This window comes from Erinaceus europaeus, chromosome 3 (genome assembly GCF_950295315.1).
Source record: "Erinaceus europaeus chromosome 3, mEriEur2.1, whole genome shotgun sequence".
NCBI lineage: Eukaryota > Metazoa > Chordata > Mammalia > Eulipotyphla > Erinaceidae > Erinaceus > Erinaceus europaeus.
Window position 1 is genome coordinate 185,175,705 of NC_080164.1, and position 20,828 is coordinate 185,196,532.

At 65.6% G+C, this 20,828-nt stretch overlaps 1 protein-coding gene across 1 annotated transcript; it reads left to right on the top strand.

Annotated features, from left to right (window-relative positions):
• Positions 1 to 12,464: 12,464 nt before the first annotated feature.
• NKX1-1 (NK1 homeobox 1) lies at positions 12,465 to 15,011 on the top strand. The gene is made up of 3 exons (XM_060188482.1): positions 12,465 to 12,946; positions 13,299 to 13,658; positions 14,353 to 15,011. Exons 1-3 carry the CDS (start codon positions 12,496 to 12,498, stop codon positions 15,009 to 15,011), a joined length of 1,470 nt encoding a protein of 489 aa, XP_060044465.1. The 5' UTR covers positions 12,465 to 12,495.
• Positions 15,012 to 20,828: the final 5,817 nt, after the last annotated feature.

Here is a 20,828-nt window from a genome sequence, read left to right on the forward strand (position 1 = left end):
GAGAAGAGAGACAGGGAGAGAAGAGAGACAGGCAGAGAGGAGAGACAGGCAGAGAGGAGAGACAGGGAGAGAGGAGGGACACGGAGAGAGGAGAGACAGGGAGAGAAGAGAGACAGGAAGAGAGGAGAGACAGGGAGAGAAGAGAGACAGGCAGAGAGGAGAGACAGGAGAGAGGAGAGACAGGAGAGAGGAGAGACAGGAGAGAGGAGAGACAGGAGAGAGGAGAGACAGAGGGCAGAGACAGGCAGAGACAGCATAACACCACATAGGAAAGCTTCCCGAGTAGATGCTCTAACCAGCTCCTAGTGTAGGATGGAGAGTGAGCTGCCCACAGCCCCCACCGCAGACCCCTTCCTGTGGAGGCTCTGCTCTGCCCCAGTGCCCACTCCTCTGCTGGCCAGTGAGGTCCCCACCCTAGACTCCCATTCCCCCATCCTCAGCACCCTTGGGTCTCCTAGGTGCTGGGCCACCCTGCCCACAGGCCACCTGGCAGGGGTCAGGGTCCCCAGGGTGCTGACAGGACCGGGCCTCTATCTCCCACCCTGCCAGAAGCTAACTCGCAAATGCCACTTAATTTACATGACAAAGTGGCCCCATTACCGCAAACTGACAGAATGCACGGAGGGCCGATTTCCGAAAATTATTTAAACAATGTGCTGAGTTAAATGTCAGTGCCAGCTAATTATGTTTATGCTAATTGTTAATTAGCCCCATAATGGAGACAGTCTTAATTAACAATGGTTCTGGGGGGCCATGATGCCACCAGGAGAAACCACCTGGCAGAGGGTGGCTGGGTCCCAGGGTCCCTGGCGCCCTCTGCAGGTCCAGTCCTCCTGCCCTACCCAGAGGGTCCCTTACCCAGGGGACAGCTGTCCACACCCCTCACCCCTGCCTGACAGGGAACAGTGGGGACAAACAGTGGAGGCAGGTGGGGACAGTGAGTCTCAGGGTTCCCTTCCCCACGGCTGTGGCCTTGGCCAGGCTGGGTGCCCCCCACCTGGAAGTCACTTCTCTCAAGAGCTGCCAGGGCTGGGCTGTTCTGCAATCAGCTGCCTGAGCCCCACTGTGCCCTTGTCTGTCTCTCAGACCCCACTCTGTCTGTCTCTCCCAGGCCACCCACACCTGTCTTCAGGCTATCTCTGCCCTCCACTGCCCCTCATCCCCACGCCAGCCCTCCCTGTGCCCCCCATCTTGGCAGGGGAGCCACTGACAGGTCCCTCACTCAGGATGGCCTGGGCCCAGGTGACAGCAGCAGCAAGTGTGTGGAGCCTGCAGTGAGCTGGTGAGCGACAGAGACAGAGAGGTAGGGAGAGGCACCCAGAGGGAGGCACGGAGGACAGGCCAGGGGCCCAGGACGTCCCCAGGAGGACAAGCTGAAGGTGCCAACCTCTGAACGGCTGCAGGTCTGCAGACAGAGGCCCAGCTCAAAGGAGAGGACAGAGGGGACAGATGGGACAGGCTGGAGCCACAACCAGGCTCCCTGGGCCCAGAGCTGCTGGGGGAGGGCTGGCCCATGGGCAGGTAGTCAGCAGGGGAAGGCCAACCTGGGGGGAGGCAACCTGGGGGGGAGCCGGCCTGTGGGGGCATCTGATAGAGTGTGAGGGGCAACCTGCCAGCAGGCCGAGGGGCAGAGGAAGGCAGGAAGAGAAGACATGGGAGCCCACAGGCCGCTCTGAGCCTGGTCTCCCGTCTGGGACTGAGCCTGGCCGTGTACACAGCTGGAGTTCCTGCCCAGCACCTGGCCGTGTACACAGCTGGAATTCCTGCCCAGCACCTGGCCGTGTACACAGCTGGAGTTCCTGCCCAGCACCTGGCCGTGTACACAGCTGGAGTTCCTGCCCAGCACCTGGCCGTGTACACAGCTGGAGTTCCTGCCCAGCACCGGGAGAAGCTGCGGGGAGGGGGTCTCCCTCTCTGTGTCTCTGAAACCAAAAGAATGAAGATGTCATGTGGGAGCACACGGGGCCGTGGCAGTGTGAGAGCTGGATGGTCATCAGACACTAGCAGGGAGCTAGAATTCTGAGAGACCAGGGCCCCTCGGGTCAAAGGCCACCTGGCTAGCCGCGGTCAGGACCCTGCAGCTCTTCATGGGGGCAAGCCACCCAGCCACCCTGCACCCCGCCCCAGCACATTTCCAGACTGGTCCAGACCTCACCCTCCTCCCCACAGTCGGGGCGGCACCAGGCAGGGCTCTCACCTGAGCTGAGCAGCTCCTGGCAGAATTAATTCACAGGTTCAAACCTCCACATGCCTCCCTACCAGCAGAGAGAACAGCAGGGACAGTGGCAGGCGTGGGTGGGGACGAGTCCCCCCTGGACAACAGAGGAAGAGGGGACAGTGGAGGGCAAGTACAAGGCTCTGGACTCTGAGGTCCTGAGTTCAGTCCCCAAGGATATGTCTGCTTCTCTCCTGAGTGAACCTGTATCTCAAAAACAAACAAAAAAAACAGCAGTGCAGGAGTGACACAAAGACCAACAGAGCCGGGACACCAGGCGGGAGGAACACCAGGCGGGAGGGACACCAGACCAGGAGGGACACCAGGCGGGAGGGACACCAGACCAGGAGGGACACCAGACCAGGAGGGACATCAGACGGGAGGGACACCAGGCGGGAGGGACACCAGACCAGGAGGGACACCAGACCAGGAGGGACACCAGGCGGGAGGGACACCAGGCTGGAGGGACACCAGGCAGGAGGGACACCAGACCAGGAGGGTCACCAGGCAGGAGGGACACCAGACCAGGGGGACACCAGACCAGGAGGGACACCAGGCAGGAGGGACACCAGACTAGGAGGGACACCAGGCGGGAGGGACACCAGACCAGGAGGGACACCAGACCAGGAGGGACACCAGGCGGGAGGGACACCAGACCAGGAGGGACACCAGACCAGGAGGGACATCAGACGGGAGGGAAACCAGGCGGGAGGGACACCAGACCAGGAGGGACACCAGGCTGGAGGGACACCAGGCGGGAGGGACACCAGACCAGGAGGGTCACCAGGCAGGAGGGACACCAGACCAGAAGGGACACCAGGCAGGAGGGACACCAGGCCAGGAGGGTCACCAGGCAGGAGGGACACCAGACCAGAAGGGACACCAGGTGGGAGGGACACCAGGCAGGAGGGACACCAGACCAGGGGGACACCAGACCAGGAGGGACACCAGGCAGGAGGGACACCAGACTAGGAGGGACACCAGGCCAGAGGGTCACCAGGCCAAGAAGGTCACCAGGCCAGGGCCGGATGGTAGTGCACCTGGTTGAATGCACATGTTACAATGCATAAGGACCCAGGTTTGAGACCCTGGTCCCCACCTGCAGGAGGAAGCTTTGCAAGTGGTGAAGCAGGGCTACAGGTGTCTCTGTCTCTTCCTATCTCCCTCCCCTCTAGATTTCTGACTGTTTCTATCCAACAAATAAAGATTTTTTTTTAAAAAGTCTTTTTAAAAAAAGAAGAAAAATAAATAAATAAATAAGAAGGTCACCAGCCAGGAGGGTCACCAGGCTGAGAAGGTCACCAGGTCTAGAAGGTCACTAGGCCATGATGGTCAGCAGACGAGGAGGGTCACCAAGCCAGGAGGGTCACTAGGCTGAGAAGGTCACCAGGCAGGAGAGTCACCAGGCAGGAGGGTCACCAGGTCAAGAAGGTCACCTGGAGGGAGGTTCACCAGGCCAGGATGGACACCAGGCCAGGAGGGTCACCAGTTGGGAGGGTCACCAGTGAGAGTGTCACCAGGAGGGAGGGTCACCAGGTCGGATGAGGCCCCAACTTAGGCTTGTCCCAGTGCCACCTGCCCTGCACAACTGTGCTCCAATGACCTGGGTGACTGGGTGTCGGTGATGTCACCCATGGGACCCCCCCAGCACAGGTCCTGGATCCTCTAGAAAGCAAGGGGTTCAGGGCCTTCCCAGGAAGGGAGCAGGGGCCACAGGCTACAGTGGGGTGCTTGGTTTGAGGCCCAAGTCAGGATGCAGTGATCTCTCCTCCCTTTCTTGGGAACAGATGAGCACTGGAACCAAAAGACCAAATCAAGCTGCCACTCCACGGGGAGCTGGGGGGCTCTCAGACCCACGCAGACAGCAGCCCCTCCAGGCCCCAGGAAGCAGACGGAGCTCAGGCCCAGCATGTCCCATGACCGGGTCTGAGGGGGTGGGCAGCGGGTCCCCAGATCCGTCTCCTTTCTCATTACCGTCCTGCTAGGTCCTCCAGACCTCATTCCAGCCCCAGATACTATCTGACCGTATAATTAATTAATTATAGCCCAAATATTATAGATTATTAAAAATAGCATAACTAATAGTGTAATATCTCAAGCTGTCGACTTTAATAGTCAACATTGTCTTGGTGGCGCTTATCAGCCCAGGACACCCGGTGCAGATATTGATTGGGGGTAATTCCAGCCGTCACCGCGGGCATCTCACAGCCAGCTCCTCCTTCCCTGCAGCCTGCCCTCCAGGGGACAGACGGACAGGGGACAGGAGACACAGGAGGGGACAGACAGGGGGGAGAGGGGACAGGAGAGACATGGAGGAGACAGACAAACAGGAGTGAGCTAGGATGGGGACAGGAGAGACATGGAGGGGACAGACAGACACAGAAAGAGGGGACAAGGGGCAGGAGATGGAGAGGGAGAGAGAGGGGACAGACAGACAGGGAGGAGCGAGGGGACAGAAGAGACAGAGGACAAGGGACAGATTGGCAGGAAGAGGGGACGGGACAGAAGAGAGATCAGAGGGGAAGGGGAACGACATCTCTCTTGGGGACCCTGGACCCCTCCTGACTCCTGACCTGACCCCAAGGAGCAAGCACAGGGGCCCCAGCCACACCGAGGCCAGGCCACCAGCTGGGGGGCCAGGACAGGGCTGGAGCCTCGAGGAGACAGCCCCCCTCCTGTGGTCAAGGAGGCCAGGACCCGGATGGGGGGATGTGGGGGTCCCTCCAGGAGTGCAGGACTGGGAGCCTTTGCAGGCCCTGTGCGCCCGAGTGTCCCCCACCTCCAGGCACATGGCCGTAACAGTCAGGAGTCTCTGAAGGACCCTGACCACAGTGTGCTGGGCATCCAGAACCCAGGCGAAGTTTCTCAGCCCTCCACCCCAGCACCTCTCCCAGCACCCATGTAGTCCCCCATGTAGTCCTCAGTCACCCACCCACCAGCTCCAAGCCCTCTGCTTGCCTTGCCCCCCCTCCCCCTCCTGCCCTCCTTCTTGCCCCCAAGGTGGGTCAGGAGAGACAAGACCCTCCCTGCCTGCTGCCCCCAGCACGGCCCCTTGACAGGCGCAGCTCTGGGGCCACACAGGAAGGGACGCAGGACACAAGACACAGGGCAGCGTGAGTGGGGGGGGGTGCAGGGGGAGGGAGAAGTGGGGACGGAGGAACCTGTGACCCCGGTGGGTGAGCAGTGGGTGGGGGCAAAAGGGGAAACTGAGGCGGGAGCCGGGACATGAAATTCCTGAGCTCTGGGGGCTCTGAGCTGGCCATGCTCAGGGGTAGTGGGTCCAGCACCCCAAACCTGGGGACCCCAGTGTCCAGCTGCCAGACCATGGCCCCCACCAGCCCCCTGAACCCCAGCCCCAAGCCCCCCAATCCTGGCTCCCAAATACCCAAGCCCCAAACCCCCAGACTCCAACCCAGGCCTCAGCCCCCTGAACCCCAACCCCTGAGGCCCCAGTGCTGACCCCCCCCAGTCCCCAGACCTTCAGGACCCAAGCCCCCAGCCTTCTGAACTCCCAGCTCCCAGGATCCAACTCCCAGCCCTCTGACTCCCCAGCCCCCCAGGCCTGAGGGGGCACAGGCCACACTTGCCCAGCTGTGGTTCCTGGGGAGGGGGCATCCTGCAGTCTGGGTGGTTCTGGCCTCTGCTGAGGCCGAGTCCAGGCCCCGGGGCAGTGACGGCGGTGCCCTGCCCTTCTCAAAGAGGGGGTCGCGCCTGGACTGTAGCCCCTGGTGGGGCGGGCAGGACGAAGCTGGGGCGCTGTCCATGGTGCTGCCCGCTGGGCTCTGGGGTGACCGCTGTCCGCGGTGCTGAAGGAGTCCCTGGGCTGTGCACCCTGGGCTCTGAGAGGGGCTGCAGCCCAGTCTGCTGAGCAGGAGAAGCTGCGGGTGAGAAAGAGGGAGGAGTGGGAGAGGAAGGATGGAGGGGGGGAGGCAGGATGTGAGACACAGGCCCCCAGACCTCACCCCGCCTGAGTCCTGAGTCCTGGTTCCTCAGGGACTGGGGGGCGAGGGGGGGGAGTCAGAGGTGCTGGGAGGCATCACGGTGGGAAGTGCTGAGTGGCCTTCACCTGGGGGCCAGGTGTGAGCAGCAGCCTCCTGCCCCCTCTGCTCCCTCGCCATACCCCCAGTCCCCCTCAGCTCCCCCGCCATGCCCCCAGTCCCCCTCAGCTCCCCCGCCATGCCCCCAGTCCCCCTCTGCTCCCCCGCCATGCACCCAGTCGCCCTCTGTCCCCTCCCCTGCCCCCAGGCCCCCTCTGTCCCCACCCCTGCCCCAGTCCCCCTCTGTCCCCTCCCCTGCCCCAGTCCCCCTCTGTCCCCTCTCCTGCCCCCAGTCCCCCTCTGCTCCCCTCCCCTGCCCCCAGCCCCCTCTGTCCCCTCCCCCGCCCCAGTCCCCCCTTGTCCCCTCACCCTGCCCCCTGTCCCCCCTGCCTCCTCTCAGTTCTGCCCTGCCCCCAGCCCCCCTCTGTCCCTCCCCCTGCCCCAGCCCCCATGCCTCCTCCCCCTGCCCCTAGTCCCCCCTCTGTCCCCTCCACTTCCTCCAATCCCACCCTGCCCCCCAATACCCCTCTGTCTCCTCCCCCTACCCCCAGTCCCCCCTTTGTTCCCTCCCCCTGCCCCCTGTCCCCCTGCCTCCGCCGCCTGCCCCCAGTTCCCCCCCCGCCCCTTCCCCTTGCCCCCAGTCCTCCATTTCCCCTCCCCCTGCCCCCAGTCCCGCCCTGCCCCCTCTTCCTGCCCCCAGACCCCCTCTGCCCCCTCCACCCTTTGCCCTCTGCCCCCACCCCATTGCCCGCAGGTTCAGACCGAGCCCAGGATGCACTGGCCCCATGGGGGGCTGGGATGAGGGTGGGGACCGTGGGTGCATGGAGGGGCGCTCACATGTGGGTGCGGGTGTGATGGTGCGTTAGAGTATGGGGACGCGAGCTCGGGGGCCCATGGGTGCGGGCTCGTGTGTGCAAATACGGTCGTGAGGGCTAGTGGATGTGCGGGCGTGGGGGCCCATGGGTGCTGGTGCATGGTCATGGGCGCGGGCAACGGGGACCCATGGGTGCTGGTGCATGGTCATGGGCGTGGGGGCTCATGGGTGCTGGTGCATGGTCATGGGCGCGGGCGCGGGGGCCCATGGGTGCTGGTGCATGGTCATGGGCGCGGGCGTGGGGGCCCATGGGTGCTGGTGCATGGTCATGGGCGCAGGCAATGGGGGCCCATGGGTGCTGGTGCATGGTCATGGGTGCGGGCGTGGGGGCCCATGGGTGCTGGTGCATGGTCATGGGCGCAGGCAATGGGGGCCCATGGGTGCTGGTGCATGGTCATGGGCGCGGGGGCCCATGGGTGCTGGTGCATGGTCATGGGCGCGGGCAATGGGGGCCCATGGGTGCTGGTGCATGGTCATGGGCGCGGGCAATGGGGGCCCATGGGTGCTGGTGCATGGTCATGGGCGCGGGCAATGGGGGCCCATGGGTGCTGGTGCATGGTCATGGGCGCGGGCAATGGGGGCCCATGGGTGCTGGTGCATGGTCATGGGCGCGGGCGTGGGGGCCCATGGGTGCTGGTGCATGGTCATGGGCGCGGGCAATGGGGACCCATGGGTGCTGGTGCATGGTCATGGGCGCGGGCAATGGGGGCCCATGGGTGCTGGTGCATGGTCATGGGCACGGGCAATGGGGGCCCATGGGTGCTGGTGCATGGTCATGGGCGCAGGCAATGGGGGCCCATGGGTGCTGGTGCATGGTCATGGGCGTGGGCGTGGGGGCCCATGAGTGCTGGTGCATGGTCATGGGCGCGGGCAACGGGGACCCATGGGTGCTGGTGCATGGTCATGGGCGTGGGGGCTCATGGGTGCTGGTGCATGGTCATGGGCGTGGGGGCCCATGGGTGCTGGTGCATGGTCATGGGCGCGGAGGCCCATGGGTGCTGGTGCATGGTCATGGGCGCGGGGGCCCATGGGTGCTGGTGCATGGTCATGGGCGCGGGCGTGGGGGCCCATGGGTGCTGGTGCATGGTCATGGGCGCGGCGCGGGGGCCCATGGGTGCTGGTGCATGGTCATGGGCGCGGGCGCGGGGGCCCATGGGTGCTGGTGCATGGTCATGGGCGCAGGCAATGGGGGCCCATGGGTGCTGGTGCATGGTCATGGGTGCGGGCGTGGGGGCCCATGGGTGCTGGTGCATGGTCATGGGCGCAGGCAATGGGGGCCCATGGGTGCTGGTGCATGGTCATGGGCGCGGGGGCCCATGGGTGCTGGTGCATGGTCATGGGCGCGGGCGCGGGGGCCCATGGGTGCTGGTGCATGGTCATGGGCGCGGGCAATGGGGGCCCATGGGTGCTGGTGCATGGTCATGGGCGCGGGCAATGGGGGCCCATGGGTGCTGGTGCATGGTCATGGGCGCGGGCGTGGGGGCCCATGGGTGCTGGTGCATGGTCATGGGCGCGGGCAATGGGGACCCATGGGTGCTGGTGCATGGTCATGGGCGCGGGCAATGGGGGCCCATGGGTGCTGGTGCATGGTCATGGGCACGGGCAATGGGGGCCCATGGGTGCTGGTGCATGGTCATGGGCATGGGCGTGGGGGCCCATGAGTGCTGGTGCATGGTCATGGGCGCGGGCAATGGGGGCCCATGGGTGCTGGTGCATGGTCATGGGCGCGGGCAATGGGGGCCCATGGGTGCTGGTGCATGGTCATGGGCGCGGGCGCGGGGGCCCATGGGTGCTGGTGCATGGTCATGGGCGCGGGCAATGGGGGCCCATGGGTGCTGGTGCATGGTCATGGGCGCGGGCGTGGGGGCCCATGGGTGCTGGTGCATGGTCATGGGCGCGGGCAATGGGGGCCCATGGGTGCTGATGCATGGTCATGGGCTCGGGCAATGGGGGCCCATGGGTGCTGGTGCATGGTCATGGGCGCGGGCGCGGGGGCCCATGGGTGCTGGTGCATGGTCATGGGCGCGGGCAATGGGGGCCCATGGGTGCTGGTGCATGGTCATGGGCGCGGGCGCGGGGGCCCATGGGTGCTGGTGCATGGTCATGGGCACGGGCAATGGGGGCCCATGGGTGCTGGTGCATGGTCATGGGCACGGGCAATGGGGGCCCATGGGTGCTGGTGCATGGTCATGGGCGTGGGCAATGGGGGCCCATGGGTGCTGATGCATGGTCATGGGCGCGGGCAATGGGGGCCCATGGGTGCTGGTGCATGGTCATGGGCGCGGGCGTGGGGGCCCATGGGTGCTGGTGCATGGTCATGGGCGCGGGCGTGGGGGCCCATGGGTGCTGGTGCATGGTCATGGGCGCGGGCGTGGGGGCCCATGGGTGCTGGTGCATGGTCATGGGCGCGGGCAATGGGGACCCATGGGTGCTGGTGCATGGTCATGGGCGTGGGCAATGGGGGCCCATGGGTGCTGATGCATGTTCATGGGCGCGGGCAATGGGGGCCCATGGGTGCTGGTGCATGGTTATGGGCGCGGGCGCGGGGGCCCATGGGTGCTGGTGCATGGTCATGGGCGCGGGCGCGGGGGCCCATGGGTGCTGGTGCATGGTCATGGGCGCGGGCGCGGGGGCCCATGGGTGCTGGTGCATGGTCATGGGCGCGGGCATGGGGGCCCATGGGTGCTGGTGCATGGTCATGGGCGCGGGCAATGGGGACCCATGGGTGCTGGTGCATGGTCATGGGCGCGGGCAATGGGGGCCCATGGGTGCTGGTGCATGGTCATGGGCACGGGCAATGGGGGCCCATGGGTGCTGGTGCATGGTCATGGGCGTGGGCGTGGGGGCCCATGAGTGCTGGTGCATGGTCATGGGCGCGGGCAATGGGGGCCCATGGGTGCTGGTGCATGGTCATGGGCGCGGGCAATGGGGGCCCATGGGTGCTGGTGCATGGTCATGGGCGCGGGCGCGGGGGCCCATGGGTGCTGGTGCATGGTCATGGGCGCGGGCAATGGGGGCCCATGGGTGCTGGTGCATGGTCATGGGCGCGGGCGTGGGGGCCCATGGGTGCTGGTGCATGGTCATGGGCGCGGGCAATGGGGGCCCATGGGTGCTGATGCATGGTCATGGGCTCGGGCAATGGGGGCCCATGGGTGCTGGTGCATGGTCATGGGCGCGGGCGCGGGGGCCCATGGGTGCTGGTGCATGGTCATGGGCGTGGGCAATGGGGGCCCATGGGTGCTGGTGCATGGTCATGGGCGCGGGCAATGGGGGCCCATGGGTGCTGGTGCATGGTCATGGGCGCGGGCGTGGGGGCCCATGGGTGCTGGTGCATGGTCATGGGCGCGGGCGTGGGGGCCCATGGGTGCTGGTGCATGGTCATGGGCGCGGGCGTGGGGGCCCATGGGTGCTGGTGCATGGTCATGGGCGCGGGCAATGGGGACCCATGGGTGCTGGTGCATGGTCATGGGCGTGGGCAATGGGGGCCCATGGGTGCTGATGCATGTTCATGGGCGTGGGCAATGGGGGCCCATGGGTGCTGGTGCATGGTCATGGGCGCGGGCGCGGGGGCCCATGGGTGCTGGTGCATGGTCATGGGCGCGGGCGTGGGGGCCCATGGGTGCTGGTGCATGGTCATGGGCGCGGGCGTGGGGGCCCATGGGTGCTGGTGCATGGTCATGGGCGCGGGCGCGGGGGCCCATGGGTGCTGGTGCATGGTCATGGGCGCGGGCATGGGGGCCCATGGGTGCTGGTGCATGGTCATGGGCGCGGGCAATGGGGGCCCATGGGTGCTGGTGCATGGTCATGGGCGCGGGCGCGGGGGCCCATGGGTGCTGGTGCATGGTCATGGGCGCGGGCAATGGGGGCCCATGGGTGCTGGTGCATGGTCATGGGCGCGGGCGTGGGGGCCCATGGGTGCTGGTGCATGGTCATGGGCGCGGGCAATGGGGGCCCATGGGTGCTGATGCATGGTCATGGGCTCGGGCAATGGGGGCCCATGGGTGCTGGTGCATGGTCATGGGCGCGGGCGCGGGGGCCCATGGGTGCTGGTGCATGGTCATGGGCGCGGGCAATGGGGGCCCATGGGTGCTGGTGCATGGTCATGGGCGCGGGCGCGGGGGCCCATGGGTGCTGGTGCATGGTCATGGGCACGGGCAATGGGGGCCCATGGGTGCTGGTGCATGGTCATGGGCACGGGCAATGGGGGCCCATGGGTGCTGATGCATGGTCATGGGCGCGGGCAATGGGGGCCCATGGGTGCTGGTGCATGGTCATGGGCGCGGGCGTGGGGGCCCATGGGTGCTGGTGCATGGTCATGGGCGCGGGCGTGGGGGCCCATGGGTGCTGGTGCATGGTCATGGGCGCGGGCAATGGGGGCCCATGGGTGCTGATGCATGTTCATGGGCGCGGGCAATGGGGGCCCATGGGTGCTGGTGCATGGTCATGGGCGCGGGCATGGGGGCCCATGGGTGCTGGTGCATGGTCATGGGCGCGGGCAATGGGGGCCCATGGGTGCTGGTGCACGCCCCCGCCAGCCGCGCGGCCCGATGGCCTCTAGAGGCAGAGTCCCGCGCCCGCGGGATCCCGGGGTCCCCCGCCCCCACTTCTCCCCGCCCAGCCCGAGCGGGCCGCAGTGTGGGCGCGCCCCCGCCTATCCTCGCTCTGCGGACCTGCCCGCGCCCGGCACCCCGCGCCCGGCACCCCGCGCCCGCTGCTGAGCGGCACCGTGGGGTGCGGGCCGGCCGCCCGGAGGGGACGCAGGCTCCGAGCTGTGGGCGCCCCCCTGCGCCCCTCTCCCCGGGGTCGCCCCCTTCCCGCCTAATTTGGCGGGGCTGCGGAGTGCAGGGGTGCGCCGGGCGGGGGTACGTGCCAGAGGCCGGGTGTCGCGGGGTGCGGGCTGCCTTGGGGGCGCAGGGGTGCAAGGGGTGCGCGGGGCGGCGCAGGGGTGAGGGCGGGCTCAGAGGCCAGGCCGAAGCCCGACGTCCGGGTCCCGCAGCGCCCGGTCGGTGTCCTCGCCGCCACCGCCGCCGCCAGTTACGCGCCGAGCTACCGAGGGGGCGGCACGCGCGGGGGGGGGTGTGCGGGGCGGCTGTAACCTGCTGCGGGTGGGGGACGGGGCGCGGGGGTGCGGGGGCGGGGCGGGGCGGCGGCTATAACGCGGGTGCGGGGGGCGGGCGCCCGAGGCGGCGGGAGGGCGGAGGCGGAGGCGGCGGCCCCGGGATGGCGGCCCAGTAGCGGCGGGCAGCGGCGGGCAGCGTCCAGCCCGCGGCCGGAGCGGGAGCGGCATGAGCGCCCGCGGCCCCTCGCCTCCCGGGGCCCGCCCCGCATCGCCGCCCGGCCCGGGGCCCGCATCGCCCGCCCGGGACGCCATGGACGGGCCGGCCGCTGGAGACACGGGGCCCGCGGCGCCCGAGGGTGCGGGTGCGCCCCGGCCAGGGCCGCCCGCGCGCCCCACGTCCTTCTCGGTGCTCGACATACTGGACCCCAACAAGTTCAACAGCCGCCGGCGCCGCTGCGCGCTGCCCGCGCCCGCCGCCCGCACCCCCGCGCCCGCCGCGCCCGCCGCCAGCACCCCGGGGCCCCCCGCGCCCGCCGCCTGCACCCCGGGGCGCCCCCCGCGCGCCGACCCGCCCGAGCAGCGCGCACCTGCCGCCAGCGCCGCCGGAGCTGCCAGCCGAGCCGAGCCGCCGCGTGAGTGGGGCCGGGGTGGCCGGGCCGGGCCGGGCGGACAGGGGCCGGGGTGGCCGGACGTGTCCAGAGGTGTTAGGGGGCGCTCAGGGGTGGCCGAGGGCATCCGGGGGTGTCCAGAGGTGGCTGGAGGTTGGCCAAGGCTGCTGCGGGCCGGGGGTCAGCGGGCGGCAGAGACATCTCTGGCCCTTCCTGCTCCTCGTCCTCGTCCGTTTTTTTTTTTTTTTTCCCCCGGACAAATCAGACTAATTGTGACAAAACGCTGGTTATCTCTGGAAAAACAATTAAATCCCTTCGATTACAGTTCCGGGGATATGCGCTTAGCGGGGAAGCGCCCGTAATGGGGAGCCCAGGCCCCCCGATCGATATCCCATTAGGCCGGCCGCGTATCTCTTTCAGCCACCTTGCAAACTCCCCCCGAACATCTAAATTATAGGGTCAAAATTCGGATAATTACTCGATTAAAACCTATTACACTTATTAGGGGCCGTTATTGATCGGAGAATCGCATTCGACCGGCTCCAAATTGCTTTCACCGCCCCTCTCCACCTCCCTCACTGGGCTTTCCCTCACGGGGACCCCGAGCTTCCCGGGTGTGGGGACCCCGAGCTTCCCGGGTGTGGGGACCCCGAGCTTCCCGGGTGTGCGGGACCCCGAGCTTCCCGGGTGTGGGGACCCCGAGCTTCCCGGGTGTGCGGGACCCCGAGCTTCCCGGGTGTGCGGGACCCCGAGCTTCCCGGGTGTGGGGACCCCGAACTTCCCGGGTGTGGGGACCCCGAGCTTCCCGGGTGTGGGGACCCCGAGCTTCCCAGGTGTGGGGACCCCGAGCTTCCTGTGTGGAGCAGTGAACCTGGGTGAAGCACGAACCCGAAACTTCCTGGGTGAGCAGGACCCCGCCGCAGGGTGCCAAGAGCCCCCTGGCCCGCAGGCTCAGAAGGCAGCTCCCGGGCACCAGGGCTGGAAGGCGGCTGGCTCAGCTCCGTCCTTGTCCCCAGTCCGGGTTCCATGAGTCCGCAGCCCCACTGCCCCACCTGTGGGCGGACCGACCCCGTCTCAGCCTCGGGGCCTGCAGCCCCAGACACCCGGCCTTGGGAACGCCTGCCTGGGGGACCCCGTGTAGCCGCCCCGGGAGTCCAGGCCCCTAATGGAGCCGCAGTACCCCCGGAACCCCCAACACACACACACACACACACACACACACACACACACACACACACACATACACACACACACACACACACACACACACACACGCACGGCACAAGCTTCAGAGCCCAAAATTCTACACACACATGAGCTCCGGAGCCCAACACACACAGGAGCCACAAGATCCAGGGCTCCCAAATCCCACGCCCATGTCGGCGGTGGGAGCTCCGATCCCCAGGCCCCCAGACGCACTCGGCCGGTGGGGTGGGGGTCGGTGGGTGGGGTGGCATCCTCCCGCATGGCTGGTGGCCTCAGGGCCGCTGACCCGCTCGCCCGGTGGCAGCACCACAGGGCCGCTGACCCGTCTGTCTGTCCTGTCCGTCTGTCCGCAGATGCCGCCGACCCCTCGCGAGCGGCAGAGGCCCGAGGCTACAGCAGCGGAGACGATGCGCCCGATGCCGAGGCCGAGGCCGAGGCCGAGGCGGACGGCGCAGGGGAGGCCCCCGCAGCCCCCCGGGACTCGCCCCCCGCGCCCCCCGGGCCCCCGGGCCCCAAGCCCAAGCGGAAACGCGCAGGCGCGGACGCCAAGTCGGGGAAGCCGCGACGGGCCCGCACCGCGTTCACCTACGAGCAGCTGGTCGCCCTGGAGAACAAGTTCAAGGCCACGCGCTACCTGTCGGTGTGCGAGCGCCTCAACCTGGCGCTGTCGCTCAGCCTGACCGAGACGCAGGTCAAGATCTGGTTCCAGAACCGCCGCACCAAATGGAAGAAGCAGAACCCGGGCGCCGACTCCAGCGCGCCCAGCGGCGGGGCGGGGGCCGGGGGCGCTGCGGGGCCGGGGCTGCCCGGGGGGCTCAGCCCGCTCAGCCCGTCGCCCCCGCTGGGCGCCCCCCTGCTGCACGGCGCTCCCGCCTATCCCGCGCACGGCCCCGGCGGCCTGGTGTGCGCCGCCGCCCCGCTGCCCTTCCTGCCCACGCCCGCCGTGCTCTCGCCCTTCGTGCTGGGCTCCCAGGCCTACGGCGCCCCCGCCTTCTACGCGCCCCACCTCTGAGCCGGGCGGCGGCGCTCGCACCTGCACTCGGACCCGGACCCGGACTCCCACTCAGAGCCGGGCTCGAGCCTGGACCTGGACCTGGACTGGCACCGGGAGTTGCACCGGGCTGGCGCCCAGGCTCGGATGCGGACTCGGGCCTGGACCCGTACCCACTTGCACCGAGCTGGCACCCTGCTCGCACCCGCTGTGGGATCGGATCGACAGGCACCCACACTCGCCCCCGGACTCGCCCCCAATAAAATGCCCAGCAGCCCGCTGCCTCTGCTCCCTGGCGGCGGCCTGGACCTGCGGCGGGAGGGGATGGGAGTGCTATGTGGGAGAGGGGGTTGGGGACTGAGGGTGGGGAGGGGGAGCGGAGGTGGGGACCAGGACAGAGAGGGGACGGGCAGGGGGCGGGGGGGGAGGGAGGACAGGGACGGGGACAAGGAGATGGGACTGGACGGGAAGGGAAGGGGATGGGGACCTGGAAAGGGGAGGAGACAGGAGGGGGACAGGCAGGGAGGAGATGAAGAGGGTGTGGGAACATGGAGGGGACAGGCGACAGACGGGGGAGGGGAGGGGACGGGAGGGGACAGGGGACAGGGGACGGGAGGGGACAGGGACAGGAGACAGGGACAGGGGATGGGAGGGGACAGGGACAGGGGACAGGGGACACGGGAGGGGACAGGGACAGGGGACAGGGACAGGGGATGGGAGGGGACAGGGACAGGGGACAGGGGACAGGGGACACGGGAGGGGACAGGGACAGGGAAGGGGGAGGGGGACAGGGACGGGAGACAGGGACAGGGGAGGGAATGGAGTTGGGGACCAGAGGGAGAGAGCAGGGGCAAGGGAAGGGGTGTGGGCGGGGTGGGGTGGGGACAGAATGGGGACAGGGTGCCAGGGAGGGGCCAAGGACCAGCACTTTAAAGGGACAGGGAGAGGATGGGGACGCAGCAGGGGTGAGACTAGGGGAACCCTCCCTCGGGAGTTGGGGATGCAGTGCTCTCAGCCAGGATGGCCCCCAGACACCCGGGCTCTGCAGCCTGAGGGCAGGGCCACTGTCATTGGGAATGGGAAGTGGCAGGGTGGGGACCTGCCCCCCAGGCCCTCCAGCCTGGGAGCGGCAGGCTTCCCTCCAGCTGGGGGATAGGACTGGGTTCAGGAGTGGTGCTACACAGGGACCCCCCCAGGGGGCAGGAGCTGCTGGACCCCGAGTTGAGTCCCCGTATGGACAGGGTCAGTGGGGGGCTGACCTGCTCAGGGCTGTGGCCCCAAGTCCAGGACACACTGACTGCCGAGGCACTGGCTCCTCCGTGGTGGCCAGCACCCAGATCGGCTTCCCCTCTGGGTGGGTGGGGGGCCTCCTCGGGTTCCCAGCCCTGTGCCTCCCAGCTCAGGTTGTTCCTCCAAGGTCCCCAGAAACTCTGGGCCCCTCCAGCACCAGCCTTGGCCCCTGGGGGGAGGAGGTGCAGGGGCTCTCAGTGCACAAGACACCTCCCCAGGCTCCCCCAGCCAGCCCCTACCAGAAACCCCGCGTCTCACCCATTCCTCACCCCCAGCACCCTGGGGCCCCGCTGCCAGTCTGAGGGTGCCTGAGCTGAGCGTGTCTGGGGTCCGGGGTGGGAGTGCACATGGAAGGTCCATCTAGCCTTGAGGCCCACATGGCCCCGGGCACGCAGGCTGGAGGTTACTCCCCGTGAGGGAATCTTGGCCACAGGTGACCCGTAGGCAGCTCTGACATCTTCTCTAGCTCCTTCCCTAGGCTGGAAGGAGGTGGTGCAGTGGCTAAGGCACTAGACTCCCTAGGCTGGGCCTGCTGCCTCACAGCCCATCTAGGGGATGAGGCTCCAGCCATCACCTCTGCATCCCAGAGGGAGGGAGAAGGGAAGGGTCCCTTTCTAGTCTTCCCAGAAGCTGCCCTGCTTCCTTCTGCATCAGCGATAGCCAGAGCCCCAGCAGCTGCTCTGGGCCAATCAGCAGCCTGGGGGAAGGTCCTGTGGCCACAGCACCGGGGCGGTGGCCTTTGGACTCTGAGCCGCAACCCCACCCCAGTCCTGTGTCCCAGTCCTCGCACCCAGGCCGGGCTCTGGGCTGCTGCTGCTCAGGCCGTGCCTTAGGTGGTCTCCCAGCAGCCCAGGGCATCCAAACCCCAACCTCACCCCAAACCCTGCCACACTCTGCCCCCCACCCCAGAAGGAACACACAGGGCACCAGCTGCCACCCAGTGCAGGGCCGCCCTCCCTGCCCTCCCTGCCCACAGCCCTCACATGGGCCCTGCCCTGCACTCCTGGCTTGCTCTGGAGCCCAGGGAGAGGAATCCATACCCAGCTCCCTCCCCCATGGCCAGCCCCCATTTGCATGAGCCCCACTCCCACAGCCCCATCTCCTGGGATGAGCTCCTCCCAATGTCATCCCCCATGGTGAAGCCCCCAGGAGGCAGCATTGAGGACCTGCCCCATGTCCTCTGTTGGGGTCTCTCCCCTGCAGCCAGGTGGGGACAGTGCCAGCTGCCCATCCTGCTGGCCGGGTCACCCTGCCTCCCAGGAGGAGACCCTGGCATTCACCTGGCCTCTTGGCCAGGACTTAGCTAGCCTTGGACTCGGACTCAGACCCGGAGCCGGCAGTCCGGCCAGTATACTTGGCTCCCCACGTCCACCTGGTCTGCAGCCTGTGTGGGTGGAGGAAGGGAAGGAGGGAGAGACAGTCTCGCCTGTCCCCTCCTGGCCCCATGGCCTGGCAAAGGGTGTTGGGACAGATAGCACAGTTGGGTGGGTGGCGTGGTGGGGACCCACAGGCTCCCTCAGCCTCACTGGGTGGCTTGGCACGGCTGGGCTGAGGGTGGGCACACCCTGGGTCAGTGTGGAGGGACCTTGGGGCCAGGAAAACTCAGCTGGCAGGGGGCATGCCAGCCCTGGGCCTCCTGCAACAGCATGGCAGGTGAAGGGTGCCTTGGCGGGTCTCCTCTAGTCTCCCCACTGTCCCCTTCCTCTTTTTCTCTCAAGAAAACTTGGCCACAGGATACTCCAGAGGGTCTGGGGCCTGTCTCCAGCATAGAGTCACTGAAAATGCAAGAGCCAAGAAAGGCCAAGGAACTAGTGTCCCAAGAGCATCAGACCTTTGACATGCAAGGGGAAGCCTAGAAGAAAAAGGTAGGTAGGTAGGTGTGTGTGTGTGTGTGTGTGTGTGTTATTTCCTCTTTGCCAGAGCCCTGCTCGGCTGTGGGGTTCTGTCGCTCCCATTCAGTTTCTCTGAATGAAAAGTGTCCTGGAGTAGTGAATCACAAACCCATCAAGTTCTGGCTATTGCGAGAAGAAAATAAAGAAGTTTGCACACACATCAGTTAAGTTCTGTAGGGCATCTGTAGTCTTGTCTGCTTTATCTGGAACTGTGGGTGGCTGTGGCTGACTGTGGGTGGCTGTACTGGCTGTGGCTGACTATAATGGCTGTGGGTGGCTGTACTGGCTGTGGCTGATTGTAATGACTGTGGGTGGCTGTACTGGCTGTGGCTGACTGTAATGACTGTGGGTGGCTGTACTGGCTTTAGCTGACTGTAATGACTGTGGGTGGCTGTACTGGCTACGGCTGACTGTAATGGCTGTACTGGCTGTGGGTGGCTGTACTGGCTGTGACTGACTGTAATGGCTGTGGGTGGCTGTACTGGCTGTGGCTGACTGTAATGGCTGTGGGTGGCTGTACTGGCTGTGGCTGACTGTACTGGCTGTGGATGACTGTGGGTGGCTATACTGGCTGTGGATGACTGTACTGGCTGTGGCTGACTGTACTGTGGCTGACTGTAATGACTGTGGGTGGCTGTACTGGCTGTGGCTGACTGTAATGACTGTGGGTGGCTGTACTGGCTGCGGCTGACTATGGGTGGCTGTACTGGCTGTGGCTGTGGCTGACTGTGGGTGGCTGTAATGACTGTGGGTGGTTGTACTGGTTGTGGCTGACTGTGGGTGGCTGTACTGGCTGTGGCTGACTGTAATGACTGTGGGTGGCTGTACTGGCTGCGGCTGACTGTAATGGCTGTACTGGCTGTGGCTGACTGTGGGTGGCTGTACTGGCTGTGGCTGACTGTAATGACTGTGGGTGGCTGTACTGGCTGCGGCTGACTGTAATGGCTGTACTGGCTGTGGGTGGCTATATTGGCTGTGACTGACTGTAATGGCTGTGGGTGGCTGTACTGGCTGCGGCTGACTGTGGCTGGCTGTACTGGCTGTGGCTGACTGTGGGTGGCTGTACTGGCTGTGGCTGACTGTGGGTGGCTATACTGGCTGTGGATGACTGTGGGTGGCTGTACTGGCTGTGGCTGACTGTAATGGCTGTGGCTGACTGTGGGTGGCTGTAATGACTGTGGGTGGCTGTACTGGCTGTGGCTGACTGTGGGTGGCTGTACTGGCTGTGGCTGACTGTAAAACTGTGGGTGGCTGTACTGGCTGCGGCTGACTGTAATGGCTGTACTGGCTGTGGGTGGCTATATTGGCTGTGACTGACTGTAATGGCTGTGGGTGGCTGTACTGGCTGCGGCTGACTGTACTGGCTGTGGCTGACTGTGGGTGGCTGTACTGGCTGTGGGTGGCTGTACTGTGGCTGACTGTAATGACTGTGGGTGGCTGTACTGGCTGCGGCTGACTGTAATGGCTGTACTGGCTGTGGGTGGCTATATTGGCTGTGACTGACTGTAATGACTGTGGGTGGCTGTACTGGCTGCGGCTGACTGTGGGTGGCTGTACTGGCTGTGGCTGACTGTGGGTGGCTGTACTGGCTGTGGCTGACTGTAATGGCTGTGGCAGACTGTGGGTGGCTTTAATGACTGTGGGTGGCTGTACTGGCTGTGGCTGACTGTAATGACTGTGGGTGGCTGTACTGGCTGTGGTTGACTGTAATGGCTGTGGGTGGCTGACTGTACTGGCTGTGGCTGACTGTAATGGCTGTGGGTGGCTGACTGTACTGGCTGTGGCTGACTGTAATGACTGTGGGTGGCTGTACTGGCTGTGGGTGGCTGTACTGGCTGTGGCTGACTGTAATGGCTGTGGGTGGCTGACTGTACTGGCTGACGGTACTGGCTGTGGGTGGCTGTACTGGCTGCGGCTGACTGTAATGGCTGTGGGTGGCTGTACTGGCTGCGGCTGACTGTAATGGCTGTGGGTGGCTATACTGGCTGTAGCTGACTGTAATGGCTGTGGGTGGCTGTACTTGCTGTGGCTGACTGTCTGTGGGGGTAGAGGCACGTTTATGAGCCACACACCAAACAGCAAAGCCCCATACAGAAGCCAGAGCCCACAGAGCTGAAAAGAAGCAGAGACCCAAGCACCGCTGGAGACTCCAGATCCCACTGTTACTGGGGTATAATATGGAGAGAAACCAGAAAGAAAACCAAAACCACAAGAGCCCAGTGGTGGTGCACCCAGAAGAGTCATGCTAGCATACATAAGGACACAGGCTCAAGCCCTGCTCACCACCTGCAGGGGGAGCTTTATGAGCAGGGAAGCAGGGCTGCAGGTCTCTCTATTTCTGTCTCTATTAAAAAGTAAAAAAATAAAAAGGGGGGTGGCCACTGTGAATCTGTGGATCTTTTGTGCAGGCACTAAGCCCCAGGAATAACCCCAGAAGCAATGAAATAGTAATAAAATAAACTAAAAGAACTGAAAACACTATAAACAAGCTGTACCACACAGATGAAACAATCCAATTCCTAGATAGACCACTAAAAAGTGATTTAGGAATAGAAAATATAAACATATCTATGTTAAACTACTGAATTAAAATAAAAATTCCAGGGAGCCGGGTGGTGCCACAGCAGGTTAAGCGCACATGGCAGAAAGTGCACAG